The following is an 18,079-nucleotide window of genomic DNA, read 5'->3' as shown; positions in this document are numbered from 1 at the left end:
GAGTATAAGGTGCTTTGTATGTAAAAAAATACAGTGAATAAATAAATGTGCCTATACTTCTAAAGGATTTGAGGCAGAATAGACAATAAATTCAATACACCACTTTTTTTTTGCACTTTTGCATCTATTTCTGCATCTGCTGGTATGAACAGAGCATACAGCATCTCAGTTCACTTCTGATCTGCATCTTATGGTCAATATAGACATTAACCTCTTAAAAGCCTTATTATTCTGTAACTACAAGGACTTCGATGCAATCTAGATGAGCTACTCTTATGTTGTAGTGTGTAATAAAACTTGGTGGGCCCTGGCCATGTAAGGGCTTAAACCTTTGCTTTTTGGAGGGGTGTTATACATTTGAACAGTATTTTGGTCAAAAACGTCTTATTAAATATTATCATAATCTATTGTAACACTGATGCAGTTGAATCAATGCCTTCCAATCAATGCATTATGATGCATCAGTGCATTTTCACACCTCTAGTATGTATGTATGCGTGGGGGGGGGGTGGCAGTCTCTACAGTGTATCTCACTGTGCTCCAGATGGGTGTGGCTCTAAAACAAGGCTAGCTGAGGTCACAGACAAACTACAAGCACTGTGCACCTCTCTCTTGCTCTCAAAGAAGAAAAAGGAGATAAACTCTCTGCTACAACTGAGGGCACATTTAATGTCTATAGGACAGATCTTGGAGGCATTTTCATATATATATGTGGAAATGTGATTCCAATTATACAATGAGCTAGCACCGTAAAATGTTAAAAATATCAACTATATTACTCATCATGTTACCTAGTACAGCTAACACTGTGGACTTTTACATATCTCACCCCTCTTCAGGAAATCATCATGTTTTTTGGTAAAATGTGATGTAGTAAAACAAGTACAGCTTATATATTAATTATATATTGCTATTTCAACAAAACAACAAAACCTTGTATCTATGGAACAAGAGAATAGATACGAGAAATAGATATTTCCTTATCTCTTTACAAGAGAAGGAAATAATGTTTTTAACTTTAATGTAAGTTTATGTAGCAAGATTTATGTCAGTAAGGATAATTTCTAATGATCCATTTATCATATGGGGCAAAATAAATAAGTAAGTAAATAAATAAATAAATAAATAAATAAATAAATAAAACTGGAATTCAAGAATTTGTTAAAGGTACATTGAACATGGAACTCCTAACAACCAAGCAAGACCTGGTAGACCCCCAAAATCGACAACCATGAGATAAGCAGTATTTAATGCTTTCATCCAGATTGCATCTTAAGCCTAGACAAAACATTTTCAATGATGAGTCACCACTGGCACTGCAATTTAGTCCCAGACTAGGCATAATCCATGTCGAGAAAACTGGCCCCTTTAAAAGATACAGAGAAAATGGGACCCCTCAAAACTGTGCAAGACCTGGTAGACTACCAAAACTGTCACCCTCAGATAAACAGTACTTAAAGCTTTCATCTTGCTTCAGATCTGAAAACATCCACAGGTGTTTCTGTCCATCCTTCCACTGTGAGAAGACACCTGAAAACACTATGAGTCTAAAAGGAATGTGTAGCTGTCAAGACTGAGAAAAGGAAATAGACAAAAAAAGAAGAAGAACATTCGCAAATCAAACAAACTAGCTGCTGGTGTTCCTGGAACAATGGACAGACCACTGCAGAGTCCAGACCTTAACATCACTGAATGTGTTTGGGATCCCTTGGATCATGAGAAGTAGAAAATAGAAACCAACCTCTAAGACTGAACTTTGGAGGTGTGGAAAAATATCCTTGCTGATTTCTTTGAAAAACCGAAAGCGAGTCTCCTGAAAAGAACAAAAAACTGGAACAAAGCCAAAGGGTAGACACTCCAAATACCAAAAATAATGATTTCATATTTAGTTGATGATATTTAGTTGATTACTTCTATGTAATTTTATGTGAAATGTATGTGTATGTGTTTTTGCTTTTCCTGATGCTAAAAAAACTTGTACTTAATGGCTTTTTCAATGTGATATTAAACGAAGGGTGGTCTCTGACTTTTTAACAGAACTATATATTGATGAAAAAAGCATGAAAGATAGATTTGGAACATTTATAGACTGACTGAAATGCAGAAACTGGAGGTAGTTGTGTGTGTTTGTTGTGTCTTTGTGGGGGTAGCTGGTATTAATCCCGCCCTCTGGAGCAATAGGGCGTTGGCACAGTGCAGGGCAGGGATCCCCAGGCTGGATACACAGTGTACTGAAGCATGAGGCTTAAACACACACATACACACACACACACACACACACACACACACACACACTGATCCTCAGGATGGGCCAGGACACACTGCTGCATGAGGAAGAGGCAGGGCAGACTGAAGACATAATAGAACAAGAAAAGACAAATAGACACATAAAAATAGAGCAACATCAAAACTGTCCAGAGCCTTAAGGTTAGGTACGATTAATAGACCAAAACAAAAGATTTTTCATCTTGCAGTTATGAGACAGAAGGAGGGTTAAAGAGAGACAGACAGAGAGAGAGAGAGAGAAAGAGAGAGAGAGGAAGAAAGATTAGTGATGGAGAAAGAGAGAGAAGCTTTGTCAGGATGAGGGAGTGTAAATAATTCAGGCTGTCTGACTGCTCAGTGACATGGCCATGTTTTATTCATCCTTTCTTCATCTCAGACAAAGAAAAGTACTGAAATCCACTTCTCCCAGTGTGAAGAAGCACAAGAGGTCAATCCACTTGTGCATGTACCGATGTGAACAGACCCTACAGGATCTCAATCCACTTCTGATCTGCATCTCATGCTGAGAGGAGTTAAAAAGACTTCTAGAGTCTGTTTAGACATTGCATCCAGCGTGCATTTTCAGTGATCTGATTACGTTCGGATTTTACTTGACTGCATGAAAAGCCAAGCGTAAACACCTCCAAGACCCACTGGTCCTTATTTAGCAAAGTTGCGTATGGTCAAATCTAAACGTAAAATGGGTGCATGAAAATTTCACCAGCAGTTTTGTTATTCATCAATTTCATCTTTAGTGTATCTGTACAATCAAACTCTGGTAGAAGTACATAATATTTGACCAGCCTGAAAAGGGCCTGAATTGCAATTAAATAATAAAAATTATTATCAATATCTTCTGCAGTGACAGTAAAAATACAATAATAATATGAACAACTTTGCACACAATGATTCTTGTACTTAAGTGCATGCACTTCTTTTTTATGTGCACACTGATATAAACAAATGCTGCGACTGTATGTTCCTATATGTTGTTTTATACTACCGATACTGTAACTATCTACCTTCCTAGAACACAAAACGTAGCTAGTACAGTAGAAGCTCATGCTCATGTCCATGTAAGTTAAATGTAAATAAAGTACTCATGTGGTGGTGCTTATTTTCACGCACTGTAGCTGATTCATATCAGTTGCACCCGAATCACTTTGTTTTGTCTTTGTATGACAGTTTCCTGAATCAGACGCAAAGTAGTTCGAACATCATTCAGGACAGTCAAATCTGTGCTCTGGATCTACCCACATCCAGAGGCAGTCAGAGATGGATCTTGACCACATTTAGTACAAGTGTAAATGGAATGCATTTTCTGTGTCTGTATACAATTATGTGAATGGAAATGTGGTGAAAAAGATAAACAAGATGGGAGGCTGGAGTTCCTCAAACCAAGAGCTTTCTCTGGGCTGATGAAAGCGTCCAAGCCAAGCATGTCAACTTATATTGTAATGGGTAAAAAAAAAGAAACAAAGGTAAAACAGAAACAACACGTCTTGATGTGCTTTTTATGCAGGGAAAAGAAAATTGGAACTCATGCCGTCAAACTGGGGACACGTTTCAGTGAAAAGTGTAAATGGACTCTAGTCAAAATATATCCAGATACGATCCAGACACAAGACACGTTAATGCAAGGTGTAAACAGGCTCCTAGTCTACCAGTGTGGACAGGGGAGTATTTCACAAAGCAGGATTTCTCAGTTTAGCTAGATAACTTAAGCCCAAAGTCTGAGCTGAGGGATTGGACAGTCGTCATCGTTGGGCTTAAGTTATCTGACTAACTGAGAAATCCTGCTTGTGAAATACCCCTCAGGAATTTACTGGGATCAAAAACTGGTCCTGGACCATTGCCCAGACTGGTCCGGCCCTATCAGCCAGACACCAACCATCCTGGTACCCTCTTTAGTGTACATTCACTGGTCGCTTTATTAAGATTGGAATAAATCAGCCATCTCATCTCGTTAGTAGGCTGTTTAGCACATAAGGTTAGCTGTGTGTTCTTACTAATATTATTATTATTAAGTACCATCAAGGTGACTTTGACTCCAGGTGATCATATAAATAGTGTTTCTCTAGAATATCTTGTCTTCTTTTTGAGTTGACAGGCTGCTTAATGACTTGTTTATGATTCTTCTGTCTCTATCCATCTTGCTTCTGGTCCATCCTCTTCCTCTTTTACCTCCAACGGTTCCAAGCATAATTGTCTTTTCAATTAACTGGCTCTATTCATAATATGCACAAAATAAGAACCAAGCTTCAGTTTGGCTATCTGGGCTTTGAGTGAGAGGTGAGCCTTAATTTGGTCAAGAATCTATTTGCTTTCTTTGCCCTCCAAGCTTCTCTCTAAAGCCTTGGCCAAAAGAAATTTAATAGTATCAATATTTTTCCTGTTCAGCTTCTTTCTTGTCCTGCTAAAGAATCACAAAAAAGACCACAGCCTGGACAAGTCTGATCTTTGTAGAGACACATCCTTACATCTTTTAAAGGTCCTTCATCGTTGTTCTACCGAGTACCAATCTGGATAGTATTTCCTGAGGGCTGGATTCGTCATTGTTAATAATTTATTCAAATAGGCAAAAGCTGTCCACCACCTGCATCTTCACCATCAATGTTGCTTTGCTTTCTTCATATTGTGTTGAAGTCTTCCTAACCTGCTCCCCAGGGCCCCTCAGATGATCTACATTTTTCCCCTTTTACCTCTGTGTTGTGAGTTGGGCAGCAGAAAAAGTGCTGTCTAAGGGGGCCCTAAGGACCAGGTTTGCAACCAGTGCCCTAACTGGTTAAGTAAACAAAGATTTGTTAGCTCGTAAGTCATCTATATTCCTAAACCATCAACTCAGATTTTAATGTTATCAGTGTGGCTACTAAGAAATGCTAATACTTTCTTGGTTTGTGTGCCAAAAAGTGAATAAACATATAAAAAAATATAATATTAACTGCAGACATAGCGCAAATAAGACTTACAATAACAGCACTGTGCAGGCAATATTCTACATTCTGTACTACAGGGAGGAAAAGCAAAGGGAGGAAATGATCTGTAGTGCCTGGGCAACTTTACTGACACAACCAGCAAAGGTGTAGCTTATCCCTAGGGTCTTTAGAAGCTGTATTAACAAGACATGTACCACAATGCTCAAGACAGGTATACATTTATGCATCCACTCAAGAACAGAATAGAAGCCTAAATTTATTAGCAAGGAAGACAATGACATAGCAAACAGAGAGTTTGGACAGTATTTTTTAGTAATTTGTTTTATTTATTTGTTTTCTTTTGACAGAGGGAGCAGCAATTATACATTCCACATTCACCATTCAACAAGACCTCTGTTTGTTATTTCTTTCATAAGCAAAAGGAATGAAGCCATCATTTAGGCTAAATATACAGTTCGAAACTTTTCCCCTCATAAGTAAATACCTTGCTGAAAAAGAGGAAAGGAATGACCAAAACACTGAAGTGTAACACATCATAAGAAACAATAAAAATGATTTCTCACATTTGACAAACGGGCAACTGAAAGACAGTAAAGGAGAAAAAATATAGTATCTAACCCTTTTCACCCCATAATCTTACCATTAATCATTTTCCACCATATCTCTCACTTACCCCAAATTCCATTAATATCAGAGCAACACCATTTGTAGCCTCTAACCACTATACAGTGTTTGTCCTTTGTACTGTGCAAAAGTCACAGACCACCCCTTATTTATTTAATTTTCAGTCACTATGGCCATTAAGTACAAGATATTCATTTTTGCATGAGATATTTCTGATATTTCTGAGGAGATCAGATATTAAGATAATACACATGGCTAAAGGGGGAAGTCAAAGGGACTTAATGAGTGAAAAAAAAAAGTCTCAGAAAATGAATTTTTAAAAAAATATTTGGCCAGTTTCCCAGACCCTGATTAAACCTAAGCCTAGACCAAAAAAGAATTCGCAATGATGAGTCACCATTGGCACTGCAATTTAGTTCATGACTAGGCATAATCTGTGTTGAGGAAACTGACCCCTTTAAAAGATACAAAGAAAATGGGTCCCCTCACAGCTGTGCAAGACCTGATAGACCACCAAAACTGTGAGCATCAGATAAACAGTACTTTCATCTTTGAGAGAGAGGAGAAAATCAAGCTCCACTTTTGCTTCAGATCTGAGAAAATCCATTATTTCTGTCCATCCTTCCACTGTGAGAAGACGAAAAAAAAGAACAAAAAAGACAAAAAAGAAGAACATCTGCAAATCAAACAAAGAAGCTGCTGGTGTTCTCAGAACAATGAACTGACTACACCAGTGGTTGAGTCCAGAAGTCAACATCACTGAATGTGTTTGGGATTACTTTGACTGTGTGAAGCAGTAAATGCAACCAACTTCCAAAGAGTGAATTTCGGAGGTCTGGAAAAACATGACCTGCAGATTTATTTGAAAAACTGAAAGCAAATCTCCCAAAAAGGGAAGCTGTAATAAAGGCAAACAATGGACACAGTAAATACTGAAAAATGTCCCTGGGGGAGTCACTGGGGCCTCTTTCTGTTAAAATATTTGTTTTCTGCTTTTTTTCTCCAACACTGAAAAATGAATAACCTGCACTTAATATCTGTTTTGACTGAAAATTGTTTTTTGACTTTTGAACAGTACTGCAAAAAATGCTGAAAAAAACACTATTGTGGCTTGAATATGTGACAGGAAGCAGAAGGATGTGTGTGTATCCATGAGTGTGACATAAGACCTCGATGAATCAGCCTAGGTGTGTAAAGAAGATGGATGCAATGATGAAACTGCCTCATCAGAGTCAGGGGGACCAAGAGTCACTCGCATCCATTATCTATTACCTACATCCACACGCACACACACACACACACACACATAGAGTAGAAGAGAGAATTTGCTTTAATAACACTCAGCCTACATGCTAATTCACAAACAAATTTACAGTCCCAGTTTTCACTGCTCTAACACACCTGACTCACTTGGTTCAGGAGATAGATGAGGGGTGTTAGATTAAGGGAAAATGAATATGTGCAATGGGAACTGGGATTTAGAACCTCTGTCCTATTTTTGCAAAAGGACCAATATATTGTCAGCTGACCTTTCCAGGATCCACCCACACTTGCAGCAAGATTGGACAAGCATTACAGACCATTTACAAAAGTCCCATTCAACCTAATGAGAAACTGCAGCATTTAGAGTACATTTAGAATTGATATTTTAAATGATATTTAGTATGTATGTGTGTTGAAGGTGTTCATTGTCATGTAAATACACTTTTTAGGGCTAAATATCCAATTATGCTAAGCAGAAAGGCAGAGTTCAGCAAATGTAGCTTTGTAAGGTTTCTAGCTGATAGATAGATAGGTAGGTAGATAGATAGATGGATAGATAGATAGATAGATAGATAGATAGACAGACAGACAGACAGACCATGGTAACAGCCCCCAGTTTAATACATTGTTTATTTTTTTGTTTATCTCATGTAAACCATAGCAAGACACTAGTAGTCCCTCACATTAACACTACTGGACTTTGGAACATGGGTGATGTGATATCCTACATATTTATTTAAATGCTAGCACTTCAATCACAAGGATTGATTATTATCTTAGAGGATTTACTGTATTTCAAAAAATAACCTGATAATCTTCCTCGCTTAGGGTGCTGGAAAAGGCTGTCCAGGCTTATTCAACTCTCTTGAAGGTTAAATGTAAACACTATAATCCCAAAGATTAATATCTTAGAGGTTTTGCATATTACTTCAAAGTATAATCTTGTTACGGCTGCCATTAGTAGATCAATTAGTAAACTTTGTGGCCAAATTCAAGATGACAATATAATACAACCACAAATTTACTGAATTATATTATTTTATTTGACACAGATTAAGCTTCAACTTCAACTGTGTTTGCTTCTGTGTCCACTTTGGTATTAGAGGCTGTTGCCAAGAAAAAAAAAAGTGTATAAACACTTTGTGGAAATAAATACATAAATAAAAGGTCAAACACAGTAAATGCTTCACGGAGAAACTCTAATTTACCCAATCTAGAAGTCTATGCAATTTCTGCTATTTTTAGCTGTTTTAGCCTTATAGATCCATTGTAGATCTAAAAAGCTAAGACACTAAACATATCTAACAGACTATGTTTAGAGAAAAAAATTCTTAGCAGCTTAACTTTCTGCTTAGCCTACCAAAAATATCTATCCAAACAGGTGATGTTACATAAAATTTGAAACAGACATTTTTGCCAGCATTTGCTCAGCAGTAAAGAGTGAACACAAAAGAACACATTTGTGGGTGGATAGGTCAATACCTATTACAATACCCATCTTTGTGATACTGTTATTACAGAATCCTGCAATATACAAATGATCAATCACTAAGTTTTTTATTGCGTGATGTGAGAATATTGACTAACTTCAGACATTCCAGATGAGAGTTCTGTGGGTGTATTGATCAATCAAATCCATATGTCCATATCATGTATTCCAAAACATGCACAGCTGTACGTGGAAACTCTCACCTTTTATTTGTGTCAGATGAGTGGGGGCACTTCTGGGTCATCCACAAACTCCTTGGAAACGGGCTTCTCTTGGGCTCCACAAGCTTGTAGTCCCCAGGAGAACGGCAGGGGTCCCTGGGCAGTGTAGTTTTCTTTAGGGACAATGTTGGCCAGGTCTACAGTAGAGATTTTGCTGGGGTCGACCTCTAATCTCTCACAACCAGTCATCACCCTGCAGGGAGCAAGAGAGATAAAAGAGAGGGGGGTGTTGAGGAAGTCCGGTGAAGGGAAGACACTGAAGTGACCTTGACTTTTTGTTGTCTCTATCAGTTATTATTCATGGGTATTTCTGGGTAAATGTATTTCTTTATTTTAACGTCCCATATAAAGTGCTGGTCCTCAACCCAAATGTATCCAATCAGCCAAGACATGTTGGGCATCAAAATTTTGTTTTGCCCTGGAGCTGAGAGTAATGTAGCTAAAAACTACTTCACCAATCACCACTTGCCTTAAAGTTGCCAATGAGTAGTTAAGGAATTTCTTGCTTATTTGGTTTCTGAGACTGTATGACATAATGACATTATAAAAATGGACAAAAGTATGTTGTGTAGCTAACAACAGTAGAAGCAGCTATTTTAAAGCCTGAATTTTGTCCATACTTTTGACAGTTTTTATAAATAACAGAATGTGATACAGCATAACTGTGAATGTAATTGTACAAACCAGGTCCTCAAAAAGTTGGGACAAATGCCAATAAAACCAGAAAGCATTGATAAGTAAAATTCATTTGACCTGTATTAAATTTAAAAGAGTACAAAACCACAACATTTGTTTTGACCTTATGAACTTCATAGTTGTTGTAAAAATATGCTAATTTCAAACTCCTTTACAAAAAGATTGGGCAGGACTGAAGACACAAACTGATTGCATTTTGAAAGCAGAATGTCCTTGCCATTCTTCAGTTACACAAGTCTTCGGCTGTGCAACCGTACAGGGCCTTTAATGTCGTATTTTAATAATGCAACGTATTTTAATAATGTAACACACACTTCAATTACAGACAGTTTTCGACTGCAGGTAGGCCATCTAGCACCCACAATCTGACTACAAAGCCATGCTGTTGTAACACTTGGCTTGGCGTTGTCAGGTTTAAACATGCATGCACATCCCTGAAAAAGACATTCTCTAGAAGGCAGCATATGTTGCTCCAAAATCTCAAACAATTAGAAAAGTTTACATTTATTATTTTGTCACAAATTGTTGTATGAGCGTTCAGCTTGCTTTCATGTAACCCTTTCCTTAAAAAATGTGTTATTTAAATGGTTAATTCCTGTTGGATTACTTATTATGACCACAGCACATTTCTCCATTGAAAAAACAAAGGCCTTCTCACCATATCCAAAAAATGCAATTTGCAGGGTATATATATCAGCTTCATTTTTCAGTTTCAGTATGTCACAAATAAGCTTGCACCTGTTCCAAACAAATCCTACAGAACATTTCTGTGCTAACTTCGTAGCTAACTTAATTTTGAGACTTTCAGACTGCAGCTAACAGTTAGCAAAAACAGATAAAAGATAGTATTTAAAATTGTGATTGTGTCAGATCTAATAAAAATGATGGTGTAGAACTGTCCTTAGCATGCTACAGCCACAAACACCAAAGCACAGGTTTGCTCCCCTGACACTGAAGTTTAGAGAAAAAAAAATCAAAACTGAGTGACGTTGAATGGTTGGGTACTGAAGTGACACAAAGACAGAATCTAACCCGTTCTGTGGTGTGATGAGGAGTTATTAGCCTGCTAAGCAAGCGCGAGTATAATCAGCTTAACTGTGCTCTCCATAACACTGTTCAACATTTAGCAATTGTTATTCAGTTTATGGTTTAACATTTATTGGATGATAAATTAAAAGTCCCGCTAGCTAATTTTCTGACTATTAATCACAATGGGATTAATTATAATTACTTATCTTTGTTTTTGTTCTGCACCATCTCATGTATTCAGCCTGGTCAGACATAGACGGCTGTATTCGCCTGCAGGGTGTTGGCGGAAAAGAAGGAAGGGGTGGGGTTTGGAAACTGAAAGGGGAGTTAATAAGTTGCATGATGGTACATTTTCATAGTTCTTTGCATTCTGAGTGCATTTAGTTTTAGGGATGATCCTAGGACATTTTAGTACTTCCTGGGCATAACAATAAATCTAACAATTTATTATTCAGCATGTCTGCCCTGCGATGGACTGGTGACCTGTCCGGGGTGTATCCTGCCTTCCACCCAATGACTGCTGGGATAGGCTCCAGCTCCCCCCGCCACCCAGAAGGATAAGTGGCCTAGAAGATGTGTGTGTATTATTCAGCATTGATTTTTTATGGTTTAAATTGACTTTAGGAGTATTTTAAAGCTTATTGTAATGTCAAACACCTATTAATCCCATGATGCAGTGATTTTTACAGCATGTCTACTTACTTTACAAAAAGTGCATTGTTCCTCGATTTGATTTCACAATTCATTAAAATAATGCTGCATTTGAAATACTTTTCTACTGCATACGTGTGCTGTGTATATTCTGCTTGATTGTGGTTAGCATCCTTTTAGTAGCCTTTTTAAAAGTCAACGTACAAAATCAGTACTCAGTAATCAGTTCTTTAATTTGAAGAGGTTGTGTTGGTTAGTAATGCTGGCCAGTGCAATCCAAATACACAAATGAGTCTGGTATTGGTAGTCACTTTGATGACACTGCACAGTGCTCAGGGGATGTGAAAACCTCTGAGATTTATATCTCGCAGCAAAGGCAGTCTTAAGCTATGCATACAGTGTCAGAAACAAAGAGTGCAATTAGATGCATGCCAATAATAAAGTCACTATCGGATTTTGGCAGTTATCTGATCATTAAAGTGATCATGTAAATAGCATGCTCTGATTTGTCAGATCAGATTAAGCCTTTATAGGATTTCAAGAAATGTGATAAAGAGACTTGGGGCTTAGCTCAGTAATCAGGTTTTTCAAATCATGTCTATCCTAACTCTGACTTCTTTTGTTTTTCTACAGCAGTGCACAAACAGAACCAGAAAGTGAGCTGCCCCTGAAACAGTAAACGCTTATTTTGACGTTACAACAGCAAAATGGCGAAAATGATTGCAATTTGAAGCCACATAAACTCCAAAATAAATATTTACCAGTAAAAGGACTTTGCGATAAATACAAAACTACAGCAAGATGTTTGAAATTAGCGTCATGTGCTGCACTTCTTGGGGGAGTTTATTGGCAAGATGCTATGCAACAGAATTCTTTTACAATGGGCATTGTCAAAAAGCTGCTTTACAGAAATCCCAAATGAGCAAGACAAGGGCTACAGTGGCAAGGAAAAAGTCTCTAAAAGCAAGAGGAAGAAACCTTGCAAGGACCTAAGACTCCAAAGGGAAACTAATTCCCCTTTGGTCGACACCCTATTAGCAAAAGAATAGCACAACAAGAACAATATAAATAAAGAATCAAGATCTGACAATAAATGTACAATACTGAATGTGGAATAAAGAAATGAGCCTGTCATTATAAAGAACTATGCTAAGCATAGCGGGAGAGGTGCAGGTTGTACTTCAAAAAAAACCTCACTATTGAGCGACTAGCAGAAGATGTTAAAACTGTTCTATCTGGCCTTTCTGTATTTTCCTGTTTCTATCTGGAAGGCTTTCTCTCCCTCCCTCCCTCTCTCTCTCTCTCTCTCTCCCTCTCTCTCTCTCTCTCTCTCTCTCTCTCTCTCTCTCTCCCCCTCTCTCTCTCTCTCTCTCTCTCTCTCTCTCTAAAAAAGTGTCTCTGTTGCAGGGTCACTGTCTCTCTCTGGCTGCAGGCTTTTAAAATAAATCAACAGGAATCGAATTAGACCTGCTGCTGGACCCTGATTGGCTGCCACATCACTGATTACAGCCAGTGACATTCTACTTCCTGAGCCAGTATAGCACTCACAAACACATGCACTTAATTAACTTCACTAAGAAAGCAGCACTTGCTCCTTATTACTGTCAGATCACACAGAAAGCTACACAGATACAGTTTGTGTGTTTGTAAAATCCCCCACACCTAGCAGAGGTCAGGTCGTAGGTGCATGTAGTTGCAAGAAAATTCCCTTCACATTTTATTAACACTGTATTAGCATTTTTATTGCATTGCCTTTATTGCATGTGTGCTGTGCGTGAGGATTACGGCCCTCCCTCTCTGAGATAATAAAGCCTGCTGAAGGACTCACGGACATACGCACACATGCTCACACACGCAAACGCAGAGGGTCTGATCTGTTAAAGGAGAATTCCACTGATTTTTTAAAATATCTGCATAATTCATTTACTGAGATGTAAGCAAAGTCATTCAATGTGGTTTGAAGCTTAGTGACTTTCTTTACAGTGGTGGTGATGGGAACCAGGGGTGGCGATGTCTACAACACAAATACAGTCATTTTATTCACTATCCAAAACAACACGTCTTCTCAGTTTTCATATGTAATGTTGGTCATGACAAACTATTGATAAATCTGAATAAAATCATTTTTCTTTGTGTACTGGCCTGCATGTATCTCTTCTCCATGAAAGTATTTCACAAATATGTTTTAGGCCAATTTGTTTCTCAAAACTACTATAAAACAATGTCTCAGGCATCAGGCAGTATATTCATAGCCATGTCATATAATAACCTTCTGTGAGAGAGCATTTAGAGGAATTAAACGTCTGGTTCCCATCACCACCATTGTGAACCAGTAAGTTTCTCCAGACCTCAGCATTTGACATCAAACCACTTTGATTGACTTTGTTTACATCTTAAAATTTTAATTATACAGACATTTCCCCTTTAAGACTTTTGCATTAGTTTCAGCCACAAATCAGACACATTCTGCCTGCATGTTATGTACGAAACTGGAGCTTTAAACATGCAGTTTCTGGGCTGTGTGCATGGAAAAACACACAACGTGCTTATCTCCCTCATGCATATGCGGGGGTAGGGGGGGGTGCAAACATGGTAGGATCACACAAAAAGAGGGTGGAGATATTATACATGCAGCTGATTACATATACCGCTTGATTTACAAAAGTTGGTAAAAAGTTACATTAAGGTCTCCAAAGACGATTAGATGAAGGCATGAGCTACAAACACGTGGTGAAAGAATGTTACCATTAGAACAACTGTGATTAAATTCACAGGATCAGATGTACATATGTGAGAAGATGCAGCACAAAATGTGCCATAATGTGTGTTGACAAAGTATATTTCACAAAGTATATTATACACACCCCTGTAAAATGTTTTGAGGGAAAAAACTCCATTTATTAAAACTAGGGTTGCACCGATACCGCTTTTTCCCTTCTGATTCCGATACTGATACCTGGTCCTTAAGTATCGACAGATACCAATGCTAACTGTAACCTAAGAAAACCTATTTTTGTTTATTTATTTTTTTTATATAATTACTATGCACTGTTATATAATTAGTAATAGCAACATTAACAACTGAAGAAAATGCAAAATATTTTTATTGAGCAAAATTAAAAACTAGACAATTAAGAACTAAACAATAATATAAACAAACCTGTGGTCTGTATGTGTAAGCATGCAGCAGCTTCTCTGGCTCAGCAAAAACACTGCTGAATGTTGTTTCACACCTGAATTTCCCAAGCGATTTGCCTCATACGTGCGTCCCATACACTCACACTTATCTACAGGTACCAGACTCTGCTGAAGTTTAATAAACAACACAGTCACTCACACTGTCAGTAGCAGCTGTTTTCAGTGTATTTTTCAAACTGCCATTATGAGTTAGCACGGTCATATTTGGGGAAACAAATTGAGCCTTGATGTTGAGGGGGGGAAGTAGGTAATGTATCATTTTATTCCTACAGTTAAGATGGGCCGCTAGCTATTGCGCTCTCATAAACAAAGTTAGTCGTTGATGGCATGACCCTGCAACAGGTGGCTAAAGCAGGTAGAAAGCAGCAACGGTGTAATAAACCTTCATGACAAGCACCGTTAACAAAAATTTAGAAAAGCTCACCTACTTGCTGGCAGTGGCTGGGGACTGATAACTCTGGCACTATGGCATATCCGCTATTACCTGCACCAAATTTAGACCCAGCCAACTCAAATCGAACAGAAGAAAATGGCAGAAAACTAATTTTAAAAAATCTCTCAACAGAGAAGACAGAAAGCGTTCCTTCTCTGCCAGTCTATAAGCTGTAGAGAATAACTAGAAAAAAATGATGAACATGAGTAGACAGGGGCTTTAAAGCTGCTACGTTTTGTCCCGGGTTTGTTCACTGCTCCATAATTCCACTGCTTCTTTTAAACCCTGCGGATCACTAACAGTTAGTGGGCGTGGCATATATTGCATAGTTTGCATAATAAGCTACAGTCTTAGTAAATCAAACGTTTTGCCATTTTAGATAGACATGAGAAATAAATGTGCAAGACCTAAGGTGAGTTTGGGTAGTTGTTTTTGTGAATGTTATTGTCTCTTTGAAAAGGAACATAATGTCAGCGAGAGCTTTGGGAACAGCTTTTTCTGAGAGGACACAGCTGTAACTGGTTGGCTTAAAGATTAGAACGACTCGAGTTAAAATTGGCAGTATGTGCGCAAAATCAAAGACTGGATAAATTAAATACTGATAGACTAATATTATATTTGACTGTTAGGGCTTTTATGTTTTCTGCTTTGTCCCCAGACACTGCAAAATGATAAACTTGTACTTAATTGCCATTTTGCCTGGAAATGAAATAAACGAAAGGGAGATCTCTGAGTTTTGTGCAGTATTGTACATCTGGCACAGAATGGAACGAAACCACAACAAAATCGAAAGGAAAGCAGAGCATTGCTGAGTCATTCCAGCCCTAATTAGATGAAGAGGCGTAAATAAATTAAGTTAGAACAGCTCAAATTACCCAAGGCAATTAGTTTCTTTTAAACGTTTGCATAAACTCACATTTACCATGTTTTATAGTGTACACACACAAATGGCCTTTCTCTGCCTCTCTCTCTCTCTCACTCATGCACACACAGCCTAGTATATTCCAGTGCTGGAGTGAAGGTGACCGGTCTAGACCTCCCACAGTGAACCACTGAGCAGAGAGGCTGAGGGAGAATGAGAGAAGCAAGCGGATGTGCAAGACAGAAAGAGAGCAGAGACAGCAAAAGTAGAGAGAAAGGCACAGCAAAGAGGAAAAAGACTGTGAAAGCAAAAGAAAAAAAGAAAAGGAGTGTGAAAGAGGGTTTGTGTTATATAAAGAGAGGATCAGATGTGTAGCTGTGACTCAGTAGCACTCTTCATATTTCCTATGTGTGGTGGGGGTGGTGGATGAGGCAGAGCATGTACAGCACAAACACAACAGTGCATTTTAATCTCACTGACATAAAACACTGTTTATGACTGAGCTTCAGTTCACTTATACATTCCGGTAATATCACTGAAAGGCCAGGGAGGCTTTATTAGGATCAAAGGGCTTATGAACAATATAAAACTCCTACACCTCAGTGTCACTGCTGGACTGGGAACAGTCCACCATCCAAAAATATTCAGCCAACAGCATTCTGTGGGCACCGTCCTGTGACCACTGATGAAGGACTAGAGGATAACCAACACAAACTGACAAATGAACTATTGTCTCTGACTTTACATTTTACAAGCTGGACCAAAAAGGTGAGTGTGCCTCATAGAGAGGACTGTGAACTGACACGGTGTTTAAAAACTCCAGCTGCATTGCTGTGTCTAATCCACTCGCACCAGTGCGACACGCACTAACACTCTACCACCATGTCAGTGTCACTGCAGTGCTGAGAATGTTAGTGACCCTTAGTGACCCTAGTCAAACCCTTTCTGCCTCTCACACACTACACCACCAACTTCCGCAGATCTACCAAAACCCCAAGAAGCGGAGTGGGATCAGCAGGAGTTTTTGTACTTGGAGCTTTGTCTGCGTGTGTATGTGGAAGGAAGTTGCAGAGGCCGTAGTGGTTTTTATTTATTTATTTATTTATTTATTATATTTTGTTATTCACTGTTCATTTTCAGTGCAGACTGTCTCACACATGCACATATGCCCTCAAATAGACCACTGTGCACCTGTGAATAACATTATTTATTCAATATTAGTTAGTATATTTGGTGTCATCGCACCATGAACATTTTGATAATTTAAGGGACACTGATTTTATAAGGCGAAATGTCTTACATTTGCATCATGGCAACATGTGCATGTGCATATATAAGAAGTGAGAAAGGGTATACAGCAGGTGGTAAAATGTCTGTGGGGGTATGGAGCTGTAAACAGTTTAAGAACCACTGGTGTAAGCTATAAACTGGATCCTCTGACTAAATTTTTTCTCTCACAAAGGGTCAGGTTTTTGTGGACAGACAGATCGATTCAGCCACAAAGATTAGCACACAAGCATTCAAACATCTCAACAATAAAGATTATTGATATTTTTGTTTATTCCCACATTTCTATCATTTCAGGATAAGCATTCAACGTATTGTCTGTCTATAAAGTCATAATGGGGCACAGGAATAAGGTGGATAATGAAGTGTACAGAGCCTGTGTATGGGGAGCCAAGCCACTTCCTACTTCCCCATTATATCAAAAACATGCCTGCAAAACACCAGAGGGCACCTGCAAGGGAGTCCTCAATGAATAGGGGTGAAAGGAGCTTAACAGCTAAAAATGAAAAGTAAAATACTTTCTAATCACTGGCCCAGGACACTCCTTTAATTTAAAAAAGCAGACAGATGTATTTCACTGAAAAAGCAAATAAAACTTGGCGCTAGGATGCTAGCATTACTGCTACTGACTGCTGACTGGATGGCGAGCGGAGTAGCTCACTGGCTAAGTGAAGTGGTTTGCGCTCGCTGACGACGCATGTACATGGATGTACTTTATGCTGTTCTGTGTTCAGGAAAATAATGCATTTTTAAAAATTAAATATTAATTATATATATTAATATTAATATATATATAATAATATTAATATTAAATATTAAGCAAATAAGAAATGGTTGCTTACTTGGGCTTTTCCTCTGCATTCTTGTTGCTCTTCTTAACATGGGATGGTTTCAGGACTGCCTTCTTTACTTTTATCTCTCCATGTGCCTAAGCAAACACAAATCAATATGCACAGTTATACATGATTGCACCCCATGGTCATGCTCCCACAAGCCTGTCCAAATGCTGCTTTCAAGTGGTCTTGATTATACCAGAAAAACACCTATACACCCTTCGAAATGGGATGAGTGCTTCTTGTACATAGGCTACATTTGGGCAGCTCCCAAAGTATATAGATAGCCGTA

General features: G+C 38.3%; 1 protein-coding gene across 1 annotated transcript in view; it reads right to left on the bottom strand.

The window, feature by feature from the left end:
- Positions 1-6,615: 6,615 nt before the first annotated feature.
- Positions 6,616-18,079, bottom strand: part of lrrc6 (leucine rich repeat containing 6) — a 31,122-nt gene continuing 19,658 nt past the window's right edge. The window contains exons 11-13 of the mRNA XM_036562415.1: positions 17,797-17,882; positions 8,781-8,991; positions 6,616-7,097 (exon numbers count right to left, since the gene is read on the bottom strand). Coding sequence (XP_036418308.1) covers positions 8,793-8,991; positions 17,797-17,882 — 285 coding nt within the window. The 3' untranslated portion in view covers positions 6,616-7,097; positions 8,781-8,792. The remainder of the gene's footprint in view (positions 7,098-8,780; positions 8,992-17,796; positions 17,883-18,079) is intronic.

Source organism: Colossoma macropomum, unplaced genomic scaffold (genome assembly GCF_904425465.1).
Source record: "Colossoma macropomum unplaced genomic scaffold, Colossoma_macropomum, whole genome shotgun sequence".
NCBI lineage: Eukaryota > Metazoa > Chordata > Actinopteri > Characiformes > Serrasalmidae > Colossoma > Colossoma macropomum.
The sequence above is the reverse complement of the archived record's forward strand: the minus strand, read 5'-3'. Positions and strand labels throughout refer to the sequence as shown.